Source organism: Barbus barbus (genome assembly GCF_936440315.1).
Source record: "Barbus barbus genome assembly, chromosome: 22".
NCBI lineage: Eukaryota > Metazoa > Chordata > Actinopteri > Cypriniformes > Cyprinidae > Barbus > Barbus barbus.
In genome coordinates, this window is record NC_136750.1 from 23,693,895 (window position 1) to 23,708,690 (window position 14,796).

Below are 14,796 nucleotides of genomic sequence, written 5' to 3' on the forward strand. Positions count from 1 at the left end.
AGCAGTGTGTGTAAAGAGTCTAGTGCACATAGAGGAGAGTGTGTTACTACAGGTGGTTTGTACAGGCCCACTCACCTGTGTGTAGCACACTTCGAATTGCACAAAAAAAGTTTCATACAGTTTTTTGTCTTTGGTGTGGTAAGGTTGGGGGGGGGGGGGGGTGTTTGGGGTGGGGGGGGGGGTCCATGTTTCAGCAGGTAGGGGTTTGAGTTCAGGGCTCTCACAGCCTGGGGGAAAAAGCTGTTAAGCAGTCTGGCGGAGCGGGCTCTGATGCTCCAGTACCGTCTTCCTGATGGTAGGAGCTGGAAGAGACTGTGGGAGGGATGGGTGGAGTCCTTCACGATGCTGTTGGTTTTGCTGGAGCATTGTGTAAGGAAAATGTCCAGGATGGAGGGGAGAGGGGCACCGATGATCTTTGCAGCTGTGTTCACTGTCTGCTGGAGGGTCTTGCGGTCAGCAGCACTGCAGTTCCCGTACCAGACAGTGATGCAGCTGGTCAGCACACTCTCAATGGTGCCTCTGTAGAATGTGGTGAGGATGGGTGGAGGGAGACTTGCTCTTTTCAGCCGGCGGAGAAAGTGTAGGCGCTGTTGTGTCTTTTTGGAGAGTGACATGGTGTTGGTGGTCCAGGTGAAATCCTCTGTGATGTGCACCCCCAGGAATTTAGTGCTGCTGACTCTCTCCACAGTCGAGCTGTCGATGGTCAGTGGGGGGGTGGTCAACAGATTTTCTTCTGAAGTCCATCACAACCTCCCTTGTCTTCTCCACATTGAGGGACAGATTGTTAGTGCCACACCATTCAGCCAGCTGTGCCACTTCCTCTCTGTAGTGCGTTTCATCATTGTTGCTGATGAGACCTACCACTGTTGTGTCATCAGCAAACTTGATGATGTGGTTGGAGCAGTGTGGTAGAGCTCGAGGTGTTGTGGCCGATACGGACTGACTGAGGTCTTCCGGTTAGAAAGTCCAGGATCCAATTACACAGGGAATTGTTAAGGCCCAGCAGGTTTAGTTTATTTATGAGCTGTTGTGGGATTATTGTGTTGAATGCCGAGCTGAATTCAATGAACAGCATTCTAACATAGGAGTCGTTATTTTCTAGGTGGGTAAGAGCCAGGTGGAGGGTGGAGGAAATTGCATCGTCCGTAGAGCGGTTTGGACGGTATGCAAACTGGAGCGGGTCGAGTGTGTTGGGGAGGCTGGTTTTGATGTTGTGCATGACTAACCTCTCAAAGCACTTCATCATGATTGGAGTCAGTGCTATGGGACGGTAGTCATTTAGACAGGACACAGGTGATTTCTTTGGTACCGGTATGATTGTTGTGGATTTGAGACATGTGGGGACGACTGCCTGGCTCAGCGAGGTGTTGAAGATATCTGTTAGGACATCTGTCAGCTGTGCAGCACAGTCTCTCAGAACACGGCCAGGTATGTTGTCAGGACCCGCAGCCTTGCGTGGGTTAATCCTAGATAGGGTCTTCCTTACGTCGGCTGGAGACAGACAGAGCGCCCGGTCGTTGGGAGGTGTGGGCAGTTTTTGTGCAGGTGTGTCATTCTGCGTTTCAAATGTGAAGTGGTTGAGTGCATCGGAGAGGGATGTGTCCTCATCACAGGCCTGTGGCGGGGGCTTGTAGTCAGTGATGGTCTGAATGGCTTGCCACAGGCTCCGTGTGTCTCTGCTGTCTGCGAAGTGATTGTTGGTTTTTTTTTTTTTTTTGAGCGTATGACCGTTTTGCATTTTTGATGCCACAGGACAGAATGTCTCTTGCTGTTTTGAGGGCTGCTTTATCTCCTGATCTGAATGCTTCATCTCTGGTCTTTAGCAGCCCACGAACCTCTGCTGTCATCCATGGCTTCTGGTTGGCACGTGTGGTGATGGTCTTGGTGACTGTCACATCATCAGTGCACTTTTTGATGTAAGCAGTCACAGTTTCCGTGTACTCATGCAGGTCTGTGTGGTTGTTGTAGGTGGCTGCCTCTTTAAACATGTTCTATTCTGTGTCCTGGAAGCAGTCCTGCAGTGCTGAGGTGGCATTGTCTGGCCATACTGTTATCTGCTTTTGAACCGGTTTGGCGAGTTTGAGAAGTGGTCTATATGCTGGGATTAGTATATCAGTGATGTGGTCTGAGTACCCAAGGTGGGGGCGGGGTACAGCCTTGTAAGAGTTCTTTACTGCTGTGTAAACAAAGTCCAGTGTGTTGTTTCCCCTTATTGCAAAGTTCACATGTTGGTAGAACTTTGGCAAAATTGTCTTTAAGTTTGCATGGTTGAAGTCACCAGCTATGATGAAAAAGCCGTCAGGGTTATTTGTTTATTGTTCGCTGATGGCGCTGTACAGTTCACGAAGCGCGTCCTTAGCGTTTGCACACGGGGGGATGTAAACTGCAACAATAACAATGACCGTGAACTCCCGCGGCAGATAGAACGGTCGACACTTCACAAACATAAACTCCACCAGCGATGAACAGTGTTTTGATAATACCGCAGCATTGTTACACCAGTCTTTGTTGATATATACACACAAGCCACCTCCGCGGGTCTTACCAGACAGTGGTGAATCTCTATCGGCTCGGAAGGTGGTTACCCCGTGCTGCTGAATGGCGGAGTCCGGGATGTTGTCGTTTAGCCATGTTTCGGTGAAAACAAACACACAACAATCCCTTGCCTCATGCTGTGTAGACCGACTGAGTTGAATTAAGTCCAGTTTGTTTTCCAGAGAGCGAACGTTTGAGAGCATGAGTGTTGGAAGAGCCGGTCTTGTGGGGTTAGCTCTTAGCCTGGCTCGTATACCTCCGCGCTTACCGCGCTTCCGTCCTCTCTCACACCGCTTGCATCGCTGCCTTGTGCGGGTAGCATCAGTAGGCGAGACCGCGGTCTTGAGGTCCGGCTCCAGCAGTAAACAAAAGCCTCGTAGCTTCTCAGTAGCCGCCGGCGAGAGTTGTTGTTTGTATGCGTTGCCGATATCCAAAAGATTTTGGTGATCATAGATGAGTTTTGGGGTGATTTCCTTATGAGTTAGCGGTAAACTGACACTATTTGGAGACGAACAGACGACATTAATAGACATAAAAGCACCGTCTTTGGGACCCGGAGTAGCCGCTGTGTCTGATTGCGCCGCCATCATGGAAACGAGAAAAGTCTGTCATACTGTACTAAAAAAAAAAAAGATAAAAAATAATTCAAATAAATAAGAAATAACCGAAAAACTTAAATAATGAAGCATATTTTATATTTTTAACATGACTATTTTTATGACAGTTGAGCACATTTAAACAAGCCTCTATTATTTGTCAGTATATATATATATATATATATATATATATATATATATATATATATATATATATATATATATATATATATATATATATATATATATTAGGGGTGTAAAAAGAACACGTATTCGTATTGAACTGTTCAGTACGAGGCTTTTGGTTCGGTACGCATAACAAACCGAACGATTCGTTGCACTATCCTATTATGTTTGGAAAATAAAAGAGCTTGAAGTGTGTGAAATATAATGTTCTCAGTGCCACTGCGCTCAACAAGGCGGCCCAAACAACGTAACAGGCAACGTGCTGTCTGCCCCGTGATAACCTCCCCTTGCTGGGGTGCGTCGCATGACGAGGATCTTGTATCGACGATAGCCAGAGATATTGTCAAAAACATCAATTATTGGCACTATTAAGAGGATTTGGCATTTCCAATTAATGTAGGCCTGCTACATTCTTATTTTTATTAGGCCTATTATTATTCAAATTAAAATTACAATTAATTTTGCCCTGCAATAATTACCACATAACTGACGCGCTGCGAGGATAACAAAAGATTAGGCTATTTACTCCTCGAAAAAAAGGTCTTTTAAAACAGGTCTATTAGCCAATACAATGAATTATAGGCCTATAATTAAAATATTAACACTGGAGTCATCAATAAAAATCAATCATTCAATATATATGCATATGTGTGTGTATGTATATATGTATATATGTATGTGTATATATATATATATATATATATATATATGTATGTGTGTATATATATATATATATATATATATATATATATATATATATATATATATATATATGTATGTGTATATATATATATACACATACATATATACATATATACATACACACACATATGCATATATATTGAATGATTGATTTTTATTGATGACTCCAGTGTTAATATTTTAATTATAGGCCTATAATTAAAATATTAACACTGGAGTCATCAATAAAAATCAATCATTCAATATATATGCATATGTGTGTGTATGTATATATGTATATATGTATGTGTATATATATGTGTATATATATATATATATATATATATATATATATATATGTGTATATATATATGTATATGTGTGTATATGTATACATGTTATTATACATATTTTATTTTTATTTTTAAACAAGTTCACAGTAAATAATACTAAAATCCTAAAAAAAGGCCTAAATTAATTTATACAAAATGTAATGTCTTATTTCTTTTCATTTTGTGGGAAATATGACCCATATTCCATTGTTTGTAATGTGCTTTCTCATACCGTACCTAAAGAACAACAGAACATGTAATGCTAAGAATAAACAAAACAGAAATACAATAAAATGGCAAACAATGGAAAAGTAGATATTATTATTATTATTATTATTATTATTATTGAATTAACTTCTTTCTGCACCTTAGTTTTATGCGCCAGACTTGTTTTGATATAAGACATGCCTGACCCCACTTTCACAGGAATGGCAACTTTTTATGCTCTTAGTATATCTGTTTTCTGTTAAAACCCGTGACAAATGATTTAACAGCTGTGGGATTGTTTTTTCCATGGATGCTTCCTGGAACGAGACATTGTGGGATGGTTAGAATATGGAAGTTAGAGTGAGTCACTGTCTGTTGGTCAGTCAGTTGAATTAAGTCGACTAAGTGGATCTGAATGTTAGTAATATTCTTACTGATACAGGAAATGAGCAATACTTGTTCTTTAAGATTTTTGTAGCCACATAGATGTACCATATTAGTCCATAAATGTCTGTATAACGATTTTTACAGTTTATATGCTTATGTCTTTGTTGGTTTATTTTCGGATGCATTTGTTCTGTCACTTCACAAGAAATCTTGAAGGAACAGACTGCATGCAGAGATAAAAGCTTGCTTGCATTTTTTGTTTCAACCCGTTTTCTCAAATTCTGTCTGTTTTGCTTCTACGCTCTCTCTCTCTCTCTCTCTCTCTCTCTCTCTCTCTCTCTCTCTCTCTCTCTCTCATCAGAGGCAGGCCAAGTACTCGGAGAACAAGCTGAAGTCGATCAAAGCTCGGAACGAATACCTGCTGACGCTCGAAGCCACTAATGCTTCAATCTTCAAGTATTACATTCACGACTTGTCTGATTTAATAGACGTAAGTACTGGGGAAAGAAAACGAGGTTCAAGGATTCTTCCACAGACGAAGAAACTTTGTGTGACAAGTAGGACAGTTATAAATAGAGTTTCAAACTGACCTCAGGTCTGCTGGGACAGCTAAATATGACAAAGACTGCTGCCGTTTTCATCGGTTTCTTGGTTGAATATGCATCTTTGTCTACACCTGCTTTGATCTGAGGAAATGCATAGACTCCTCAGCGAGAGCTCTGCCAACATTGCATTCAAATTTAAGCTCTTGAGACTTCAAATGCAGGTGTGTCTGACAGGAATGAGATGTTTTAAAAAAACACTGTGGTTAAATTGCATTCATTTCAATATCTCCAAATAACCACACAAACCTGTTATTTAAAGACGTTTTATGAAGGCCTGATTGTCAAATGCATTCGTTTGAGAGAGAATGAGGAGCTTAACATAACGTCTGTGTGCAATGAGGTGGTAAAAAATGTTCCTCGGCATAGAGGATAAGCAAAGAGTATAAAGGTGGTTTAAACGAGGGTAGAGAAACAAGAGGCCTTTTTCCAAGTTTGAGACCAAATGAAAAAGCTTTTATTTTGCGATTTGAGGGGATCATTTGCATTCATTTTAACATTTCATTTTCATTTTGTTTTAATGATAGCAGCACTCCACAAGTTCTAGCATTATTTGAGATTATATAAATAGTTCACCTATATATAGTTGAGTATTAAATTATATTACTTTATTTAGTATGAAGTGGCTGTTGTCCTACTTTTATATTAAGGTACTGTATGTCCTCCAGCTTCTGAATATGGCAAAACATTTTTTAGCATGAATGGCGAGGAAGTGGCACCCAGCCCTAAAACCCAGTTTTCTGTGAATCAGGCTGCCTGAGACTCTTTTAGGTCAGCTACTTTATGCTACAATGTATCTTTTTCACGTTTCACCCTGCTGAGCACTCCTTCTTCACTATTCTACAGCCTGAATCATTGTTAAATCCTCTCAGCATCATTTATTTATAAACTGAATATCCAGCAATATGAATTTTATCTATGAAACAAAAAACTCTCTGCAGGGGCTGGCAGTGTTTTGGTAATATTATATGCATGCAGTCAGTTTTTCAGATATTTCTTTGGAAGAGAAAGAACAAAAATTTTATGTTGTATAAAGACGTTTTTGCCCCTGCATACTGCTAACAAACTAATGGGTACCTCTACATGGGCTCTTCATTATGGGTCTTATTGATACTAAACCATGTTTTATTTTATTTTATTTTTAAAGCTCCAAAAACCCCAAAGCAGGTTCAAAAAATGTCTGTGTCATCATTTGGCACCCAAGTCAGTGCATAATTTGACTCTAAGTTTGAGCTCTGGCACAAGAACCGCACCATTTCAATGAAAAAAAAGGGCATCCAAATGATTAAAACAATCTGCAGTCTGACAGACGGAGCATGCCATCGTGATAATTAAATAAAATGGACTTTGGAAGTTTGCAGACGCTTTGGAAGCCGAGATTTGGCAGATCTTCCAGTGACTCGCACCGTCAGAACTTAAATAACCTCCCCAAGGACGGCGCAGTTCTCCCCCATATTTTATTATCAGGACATCTTTTTGCATTTCAGTTCCCCATGACTCTCATATCAGAGTCAAAATCAAATTATGGAAACTCCTGCCAGTCTACGCTTAGCCTTGAACAACTAGGCTACCGGGCTCAGAGTCCAAGCCCTTATAAAGACAGCACACAGACCACCAGAGCACAGTCAGTATGTATTCGGTCATGTAGGAACGGTCAGCCACAGGGACTCAAATATTCCCAAAGCCACAGTTGCTGATAGACCAGTACGTCATGCTTTGCCATTGGTGTTAACGTGTTTGGAATCTCAGATATTAGCTGTGAGTAAGACATGATGAAAGTGGCCATGTGGTTACAGATCTTGGCTGGTAACCAATAGGTTGTAGGTTTGAGTCTTTTTAAGAACTGTCACTTTACATCACATGAACTGTCTGTTCATGTGTCACTTTAAATTTATAAAATGGCTTTTGTGTATATTTTCAGTACTGTTAATGACAAATTGGAATGCAGCTTGCCAGGAAAATGCTACATATTTACCTAATTTATGAGTTGATAGTGTACTGCATCCTTTGCTCTTCTTTTTGTTGCACTAGTGCTTAAAAGCTTCTTCACTTTGTTGGGAAGTAAGACACTATAATTTGAATGCAGCATATATTACTTAGAGATTCATTGCCCATTATTTATATTTTTTCTGTAACATTTCTCTCTTTTTTCTGGTGTAGTGTTCTGATCTGGGATATCATGCCTCTCTGAACCGGGCTTTGCGGACCTACCTCTCGGCTGAATATAACCTGGAGACGTCTCGTCACGAGGGCCTGGACATCATTGAGAACGCGGTGGACAGTCTGGACCTCCGTAGTGACCGCCAGCGCTTCATGGAAATGTACCCCACCGCCTTCTGCCCGCCCTTCAAGTTTGAGTTCCAGCCACATATGGGAGATGAGGTCAGATTTAAACAAAGTCTTAGAAGTATTTTTATAAAATCAAGTTTATTTATTATAGGTTGATTTATTTACACAAAAGTAATAAAATAATGGAAATAACTAAAGTTTGTCTTAGGGGATTAAGAGAGTCAACTTAAAATTTATCTCTGTTTTTTTTTAATGTTAATGTTATTTTACAGATTACTTTCACATGGGATTGAATGTTGTAATGTGGGACAAACAAACTTAATGCTGCTAAATTCCTCAAATTCATTGCTAATTAATAACTGGAAGATGGATTTGTTAAGAAACTGAAGAAGCACCTGCAATATTTCTTAAAACATTGCCCAGAGACATGGCAAAGTATCACTTCTCAACCCAAAGTATTGAGATTATTTGAAATTTACCCCTCTGTTCACTTTATACGATGTTGTAATAATTATTCTTATCTTTAAATTTGTTAACTATAATTTTTTTTATTTGTTATTTTAAAACATGCAATACCGTTCAAAGTTTGGGGTCTATGTAATATTTTATTTTTAATATATTAATATATTATAAAATATATAAAATATTTTTCTTTATTTTTTGAAAAAAAAAATTACACATGCTCACCAAGGCTGCATTTATTTGGAGAAATTAGAGTAAACATATTGTGAAATATTGTTACAATTGAAAAGAAATGTCTATATGGTATATCTGCCTTTATATATCTGTCTGTATTTTAAAATATAATTTATTCCTGTGGTGGCAATTCAGCTTTTAATGCAGACTTCAGTGTCACATGATCATTCAGAAATCATTCTAATAAAGAAACAGTCGAATGTTGCATCGTTTCTAGGATTCTTTGAACAGAATGGTGAAAAGAACATTTATTTGAAATACATTTAGAATTTTATTTAAAAAAATCGATTTTACTTTTATAAATCGTATGCATCCTTGCTGAATAAGGTATTCATTTAATAAAAATAAAATAAAAAATCATACTGACCACAAATTTTGAACAGTAGCGCATATGATGTAAAGATGAAAATGTACTGCTTAGAATGACCCAACATCCTTCACCTTACAAATAACCTGTAAGCAGACATTACGTTTCATTTAACATGCATCTCCCATGGTACAGCTACCAGCCCATCCATTAACCTCAACCTTAATCTTGTCTAAAGCCCTGTTGAAGCATATGAGATCATACAGGAAACAGAGTGGAGAAAAGCGTCTTAATTAAATTCTGAATTATATGTGGTCAGGATTGCTTTATATCCATCTTTTTATTGTGTCTCAGCTGGCAGCGTAGTGTTTGTGCAGAGCGTTGAGAGCAAATCATATTGCATTTCTCACCCTCAAGCAGTTTTTAGAGCGCGTTTATTGGATTTATCCTCCTTAATTGGCCATTTTGTCACTGATATAATGTCTGCGCATGGTTTACAACCTGTTGTTTTGCAATCATGCCTATACTCTCTTGGTCAATGAAAGCAACTTTGGTTTTGCTTTTATAAGAGTTGGTTATAATGATTGTGCCAGGTGTTGTTTATTTGTTTGAATATGAGATTCCTCCTCTAGGGAGCTGTGTTCTGTTAGAGCAGATTCTCTAAAGGCCCGTTCATAACAAGGACGATAACTGTAACGACAGCAATAAAGATGTAATTTTAAAAATCATTCTAAATTTCAAAGAACAGCAGAGTCCACATCAACAATAATGATAACCGCACAGAGGAACAAAACACTGAAATCCCTTTCAAAGTGTTTTTTCCCAGCTGATTAACGATGAAATCATGGACAGCCAATCAGAATCCATCCTGCTTTAAAGAAGTTGAGATAGATGTCACACTATTTTCATTATAGTTGTCTTTATAGTTATTATTCTTTGGTTTAAAAGGGTCTTAATGGTCGCTATTATCTTGCTTTTTTGCTTAGCTGGGTGATAAGGCCAAAAACACTAGCACAATATTAATTTACCAATAATGAAAAACATGCTACCAGCATGTTTGTTAGACCTTGAGAATGGTCTAACATAAACAACATAACTTGTTTGTTCACATTTAAACTCCACAGACTAAGCCAGAATTTAGAGCCCCATAAAATTTGTTTTATTTCTTCATCTAAATTCTGTGATTTAATACAAATTTATCATGAATAAAGTGTGTGGTGAAATTAATTAATAAAACTTGAATTTATTCAGTCTTTTCAAAAGTAATCAAATAAAAATATAACAATTTACAACAAAACATTGCATTTTTATAGATAAAATTAAAACATGGAGGAAACAGAATTTTTATTTTGGCTGTTTGTCGTGAAGATCTTTGTTTCAGTGTGTATTTGACGGACGGTTTTCTCAAATGAAACCGTGAAAAGCTTGTGAAGTGATTCTCAGTATCTCTGGAGATGAAGTTTATGTGGACTGTCCTCATATACTGAGACTGCAGACTCAAAACACCCCTGAGCATCACGTGTGTTTGAATTTGTGTAGTAGATGAAAGGGCACCACTCATTCACACTGATACATACACATCTCGATGCACATCAGCCCTAAGAGCAGAGGGTATTGAATGATGTCTTGGGTCACTAAAGACCCAATGTAGGTGTTTACGGGTTAATGGCGACTGTCATGTTTCTTTCTTATAATAGAAAATCTGCTTGTTTTCTGCAGGTTTGTCAGATCACGGCCCAGCCTCCAGTGCAAGCAGAACTCCTCCTGAGGTTCCAGCAGCTTCAATCCCGTCTGGCCACTCTAAAGATCGAGAATGAAGAGGTAAGGTGACCCGAGCACCAAATGGTCAGTAACAATGGAAGGTACATTTAAAAAAGTTCAATATGACCACCTATACCATCACTTTTGTTCCCTTGAGCACAAAAGGCTTTCCAAGAAATTCACTTTGGATATAAAGCGCCTGCTAAATAAGAACCGCATCAGACAATCACCAGTGCTGAAGTGATTGTGTTCATTTCAGCTGACGTTGAACTGCATAATTGAATTTGAAAATCTTGTTAATAAGTTAGCCAAGTCCAGGAACGCGCATTCTGTATCTTACTGTTGCATTAGAGTGAGACAGCTTTGCAATGTGTTTGCTTAATTGAGTTGGCAGGAGCTGATCGTAAAAGAGGCTTTGGGAGGACTTACAAGAAATAGTTATTTTCCTCCCTGCAGAGTTTTCTCTGTCCTTCAGATAACCCGAGTGACGCACAGAGAAGCTTCTCTGTTACACCATCTCCCTTTTCTTCCTGCACACTGTCTTTTCACATTTTATTATCTTTGCCTTCTCCAAGGCTGCAACATTTGAATCAGGCCTTAAGTAGAAAGCTGCTTCCGGAGAAAAACCACTCGGTCAGGAAGATGGAGGAGTCTGGAATTGCTTTCTGGCTTTATCGTGTCCATCTTAGATGAACTAGTCTTAAATCTGCCCTCTTCTTCTCTTATCTTCTTCCTGTTATTTCTCTGCCGTGACAGACAAAATTGCAGTTTGGCACTGAGTGTGTCCAGTGTGTGCAATTATTATTCCTGCACAGATTTAAAATACCTTGTTAGGCAAGCATGCAGAATTAGAAACGTTCAGTCCTGTGGGAATTTTGTTGCTTCAGGCAGTGGTTTTGTTGTGGAGGTACAGTCCTTGGTAGACTTTTCCAACAAAGAGCCGATAAATCATCAGCTGTAAAGAACGATCGCTCAGCCCATTGTCAGTGTTGTCATGGAAGCTAAATGGTTCTGGAAAAATGGCAAGCTAACTGAAACGTTGCAGGTTGTAGTATAAATATCATTCTCTGTAAAACATTATGGCTCATGCAATATTTCAAAAAATTCAAATTGTTGTAAGAATGTGAAGAGCCTGAATGCGGTTTGAATACATGGCAGACTTAAAGGGTTAGTTAACCAAAAAAATGAAAATTCTGTCATTAATTACTCACCCTCATGTCGTTCCAAACTCGTAAGACCATCGTTCATCTTCGGAACAAAAATTAAGATATTTTTGATCAAATCTAAGAGCTCTCTGACCCTACATAGACAGCAATGATATTACCATGATCAACACACAGAAACATAGCAATGACATCAGTAAAATAGTCCATGTGACATCAATGGTTCAAACGTAATTTTACGAAGCTACGAGAATACTTGTTGTGCGCAAAGAAAGCTATAATAACATAATTTATTCAGTAATTCTTCTCCCCGAGCTCCGCCATTTTGGACGTAAACGCTGATTACGTTGATTACGTTCAGTGGATACGCTCCAAAGTGGCGGTTCTTACGACATGATGGTGAGTAATTAATGAGAGATTTTCCATTTTTGGGAGAATTAACCCTTTAATGTTCGACTACAAATAGAGAGTTTTATTAAATATATTTTTTTGCATTATAGTAAAAGGAATAAGATTTTATCTTTCATTTGTTTACGGTGTTCTATTTATTTATTTATTTATTTATTTTATGTTCTGAACATTGTCTGTTCAATAAATAATATAAACATATTCACATATTTTACAAGCCTACTTTGGGCATTGCTTTATGTTAAAAATAAAAAAAAATCAGTAGTTTTTGTCCTATTTTTTTCTTTAAAGTGTGTATATTTGGTTATGTTGTCATTGACCAAAATTTGGAAGAATATTGAAAATATTGTACATAAAAAAAAAAAAAAAAAAAAGATATTGGTATGTAAAATGTCCTTTATTTGACTACAAAACATCAAACAGAAAAACAAAGCTTTTGCTAAAACTTTGACCTGAAACTAGTGGGAACAGCCATTTTAACTGACCAAACAACACTGTTATTAGTCCTAAATATCGTATGATTGTATATAGTATATTGTTCTATCACTAGTACTTTACATGTGCTAAATGACAGGTGTTTATATTGACTGGACCAATGACATGGCTGAAAGGAAGTGGAAGAATGTGAGGTCAGGGCACTTCCTGGTTTCTCCAGATGGCTTAAAGCATCTTTTGACATCAGACTCGAGGTCTGTAATGAACATGACAGGATACTGGACATAGTGTTGAGTCTTAGTGCAGCTGTTTCCTAGAACCGTCAGTGCATTAGATGACAAAAGAATTGACTCGATGAATGCATTATTATAGTATAACAGCCATAAACCACTCAGCTTCGCCTCATTCTCAAACGCACCTTTGTCAGACACAAAGGAAGAACAGGTCTGTCATTTCAAGCTTCCTGCTTCATCCTTTCATTTTTCTTCCGCAATTATCCAGCTGTCAGCTCTTCTTTTTTCCGTTCTTCTTCTCAAGCTCATAATTGAATAATGTAAATGGTGTTTGCTGTAGAGATTAGGGAGAGATTGGAGTTCTCAGTGGAGAATAGACGGTGTTATCTCTGACTTTCTGACCCACTCCCTTTATCTTTCTCTGCCGCCCTTCTTGCGTTCTCCAATGGATATTCTGTTCACATCAGGCACTAAAACCCCACAAAGGCACTGCACAGTTCTCCGTAGGAAGTGTCTGTTTGTTTTGCAGGAGATAAACCTCTGGGAGGCACATCAAACGCTGGGAGATCTGTGTCCTGCTCCTGCTGCTGTGTGAAGCACTGATCGTCTGATTGCGGCCCTCTCAGCTGCCTTTTGTACTTATTATTGGGCACTTCTGTTAGTGCTAATGTTGATTGCCACAGTGTTACAGATGTGCCGAAATATCGTCTTTGTTCAGTGCCATCTTATTACCCCGAGCAGCTTGTTTCGTCAATCTTATAGATCAAACTGTCAAAAAAATACTGATGTTAATGGATCAGCAAATTGGCGTTTCCAAATGAGAAAAGATTTTGTAACACTCAGAATACATAATGCCACATCTTTCCATATAAGATACCTATATTCTTCATATTTGCAAAGACATCAGTAAATCAAAGTTTTGTGGCATTTCTGTCATGAGATCTGGCAAGTATTATGTGGCCGACAAAAGCCAAACATCAAATTAAAAAAACGTTTATTGCGTATATAATGTCTAATGATCTATACAGTTGCATCTAAAAAAAATAGAATATCGTAAAAAAGTTCCTTTTTTTTGTGTAACTTATTTCAAAAAGTTACATTTTCATATATTCTAGGTCCATTACATGTAAAGTAAAACATTTCAAATGTTTTTTTTGTTTTAATTTTGAAGATTAGAGTTTACAGCTCACGAAAGTCAAAAATCCAGTATCTCAAAATATTAGAATGTTTCCTAAGATAAATCAAAAAAAGGATTTGCAAAACAGAAAAGATCAAGTTCTTTAAAATATGTTCACTTATGCACTCAATACTCGGTCGGGGCTCCTTTAGCACAAACTCCAGCATCAGTGAGGAATGGTATGGAAGCGATCAGCCTGTGGCTCTGCTGAGGCACTATTGAGCCTTCAGCTCGTCTGGATTGTTGGATCGACTGTTTCTCATCTTTCTCTTGAAAATATACCATAGATTCCATATGGGGTTCAGGTCAGGCATGTTGGCTGGCCAATCATGCACAGTAATATCATGGTCAGCAAACCACTTGGAAGTGGTTTTGGGACTGTGAGCAGGTGCTAAAGTCCTGCTGGAAAAGCAAATCAGCATCTCCATAAGCTTGTCAGCAGATGGAAGCATAAAGTGCTCCAAAATCTTCTGGTAGACGGCTGCATTGACTCTGGACTTGATAAAACACAATGGACCAACACCAGATGTCATCACGGCACCCCAAATCATCACTGACTGTGGAAACTTCACACTGGACTTCAAGCAGCTTGGATTCTGTGCCTCTCCAGTCTTCCTCCAGACTCCAGACCTTGATTTCCAAATGAAATGTAAAATTTACTTTTATCTGAAAAGACGACTTTGGAGCACTGAGCAACAGTCCAGTTCTTTTTCTCCTTAGCCCAGGTAAGATACTTCTGACGTTGTTTCTGTTTCAGAAGTGGCTTGGTAGCCCTTTTCCTGAAGACATCTGAGCGTGGTG

General features: G+C 38.6%; 1 protein-coding gene across 2 annotated transcripts in view; it reads left to right on the top strand.

Moving 5' to 3' along the window:
- Positions 1–14,796, top strand: part of LOC306888042 (SLIT-ROBO Rho GTPase-activating protein 1-like) — a 116,900-nt gene that overhangs the window by 61,106 nt on the left and 40,998 nt on the right. For both annotated transcript variants that reach the window (XM_079446142.1, XM_079446143.1), the window contains exons 6-8: positions 5,286–5,414; positions 7,687–7,908; positions 10,538–10,639. In XM_079446142.1, coding sequence (XP_079302268.1) covers positions 5,286–5,414; positions 7,687–7,908; positions 10,538–10,639 — 453 coding nt within the window. The remainder of the gene's footprint in view (positions 1–5,285; positions 5,415–7,686; positions 7,909–10,537; positions 10,640–14,796) is intronic.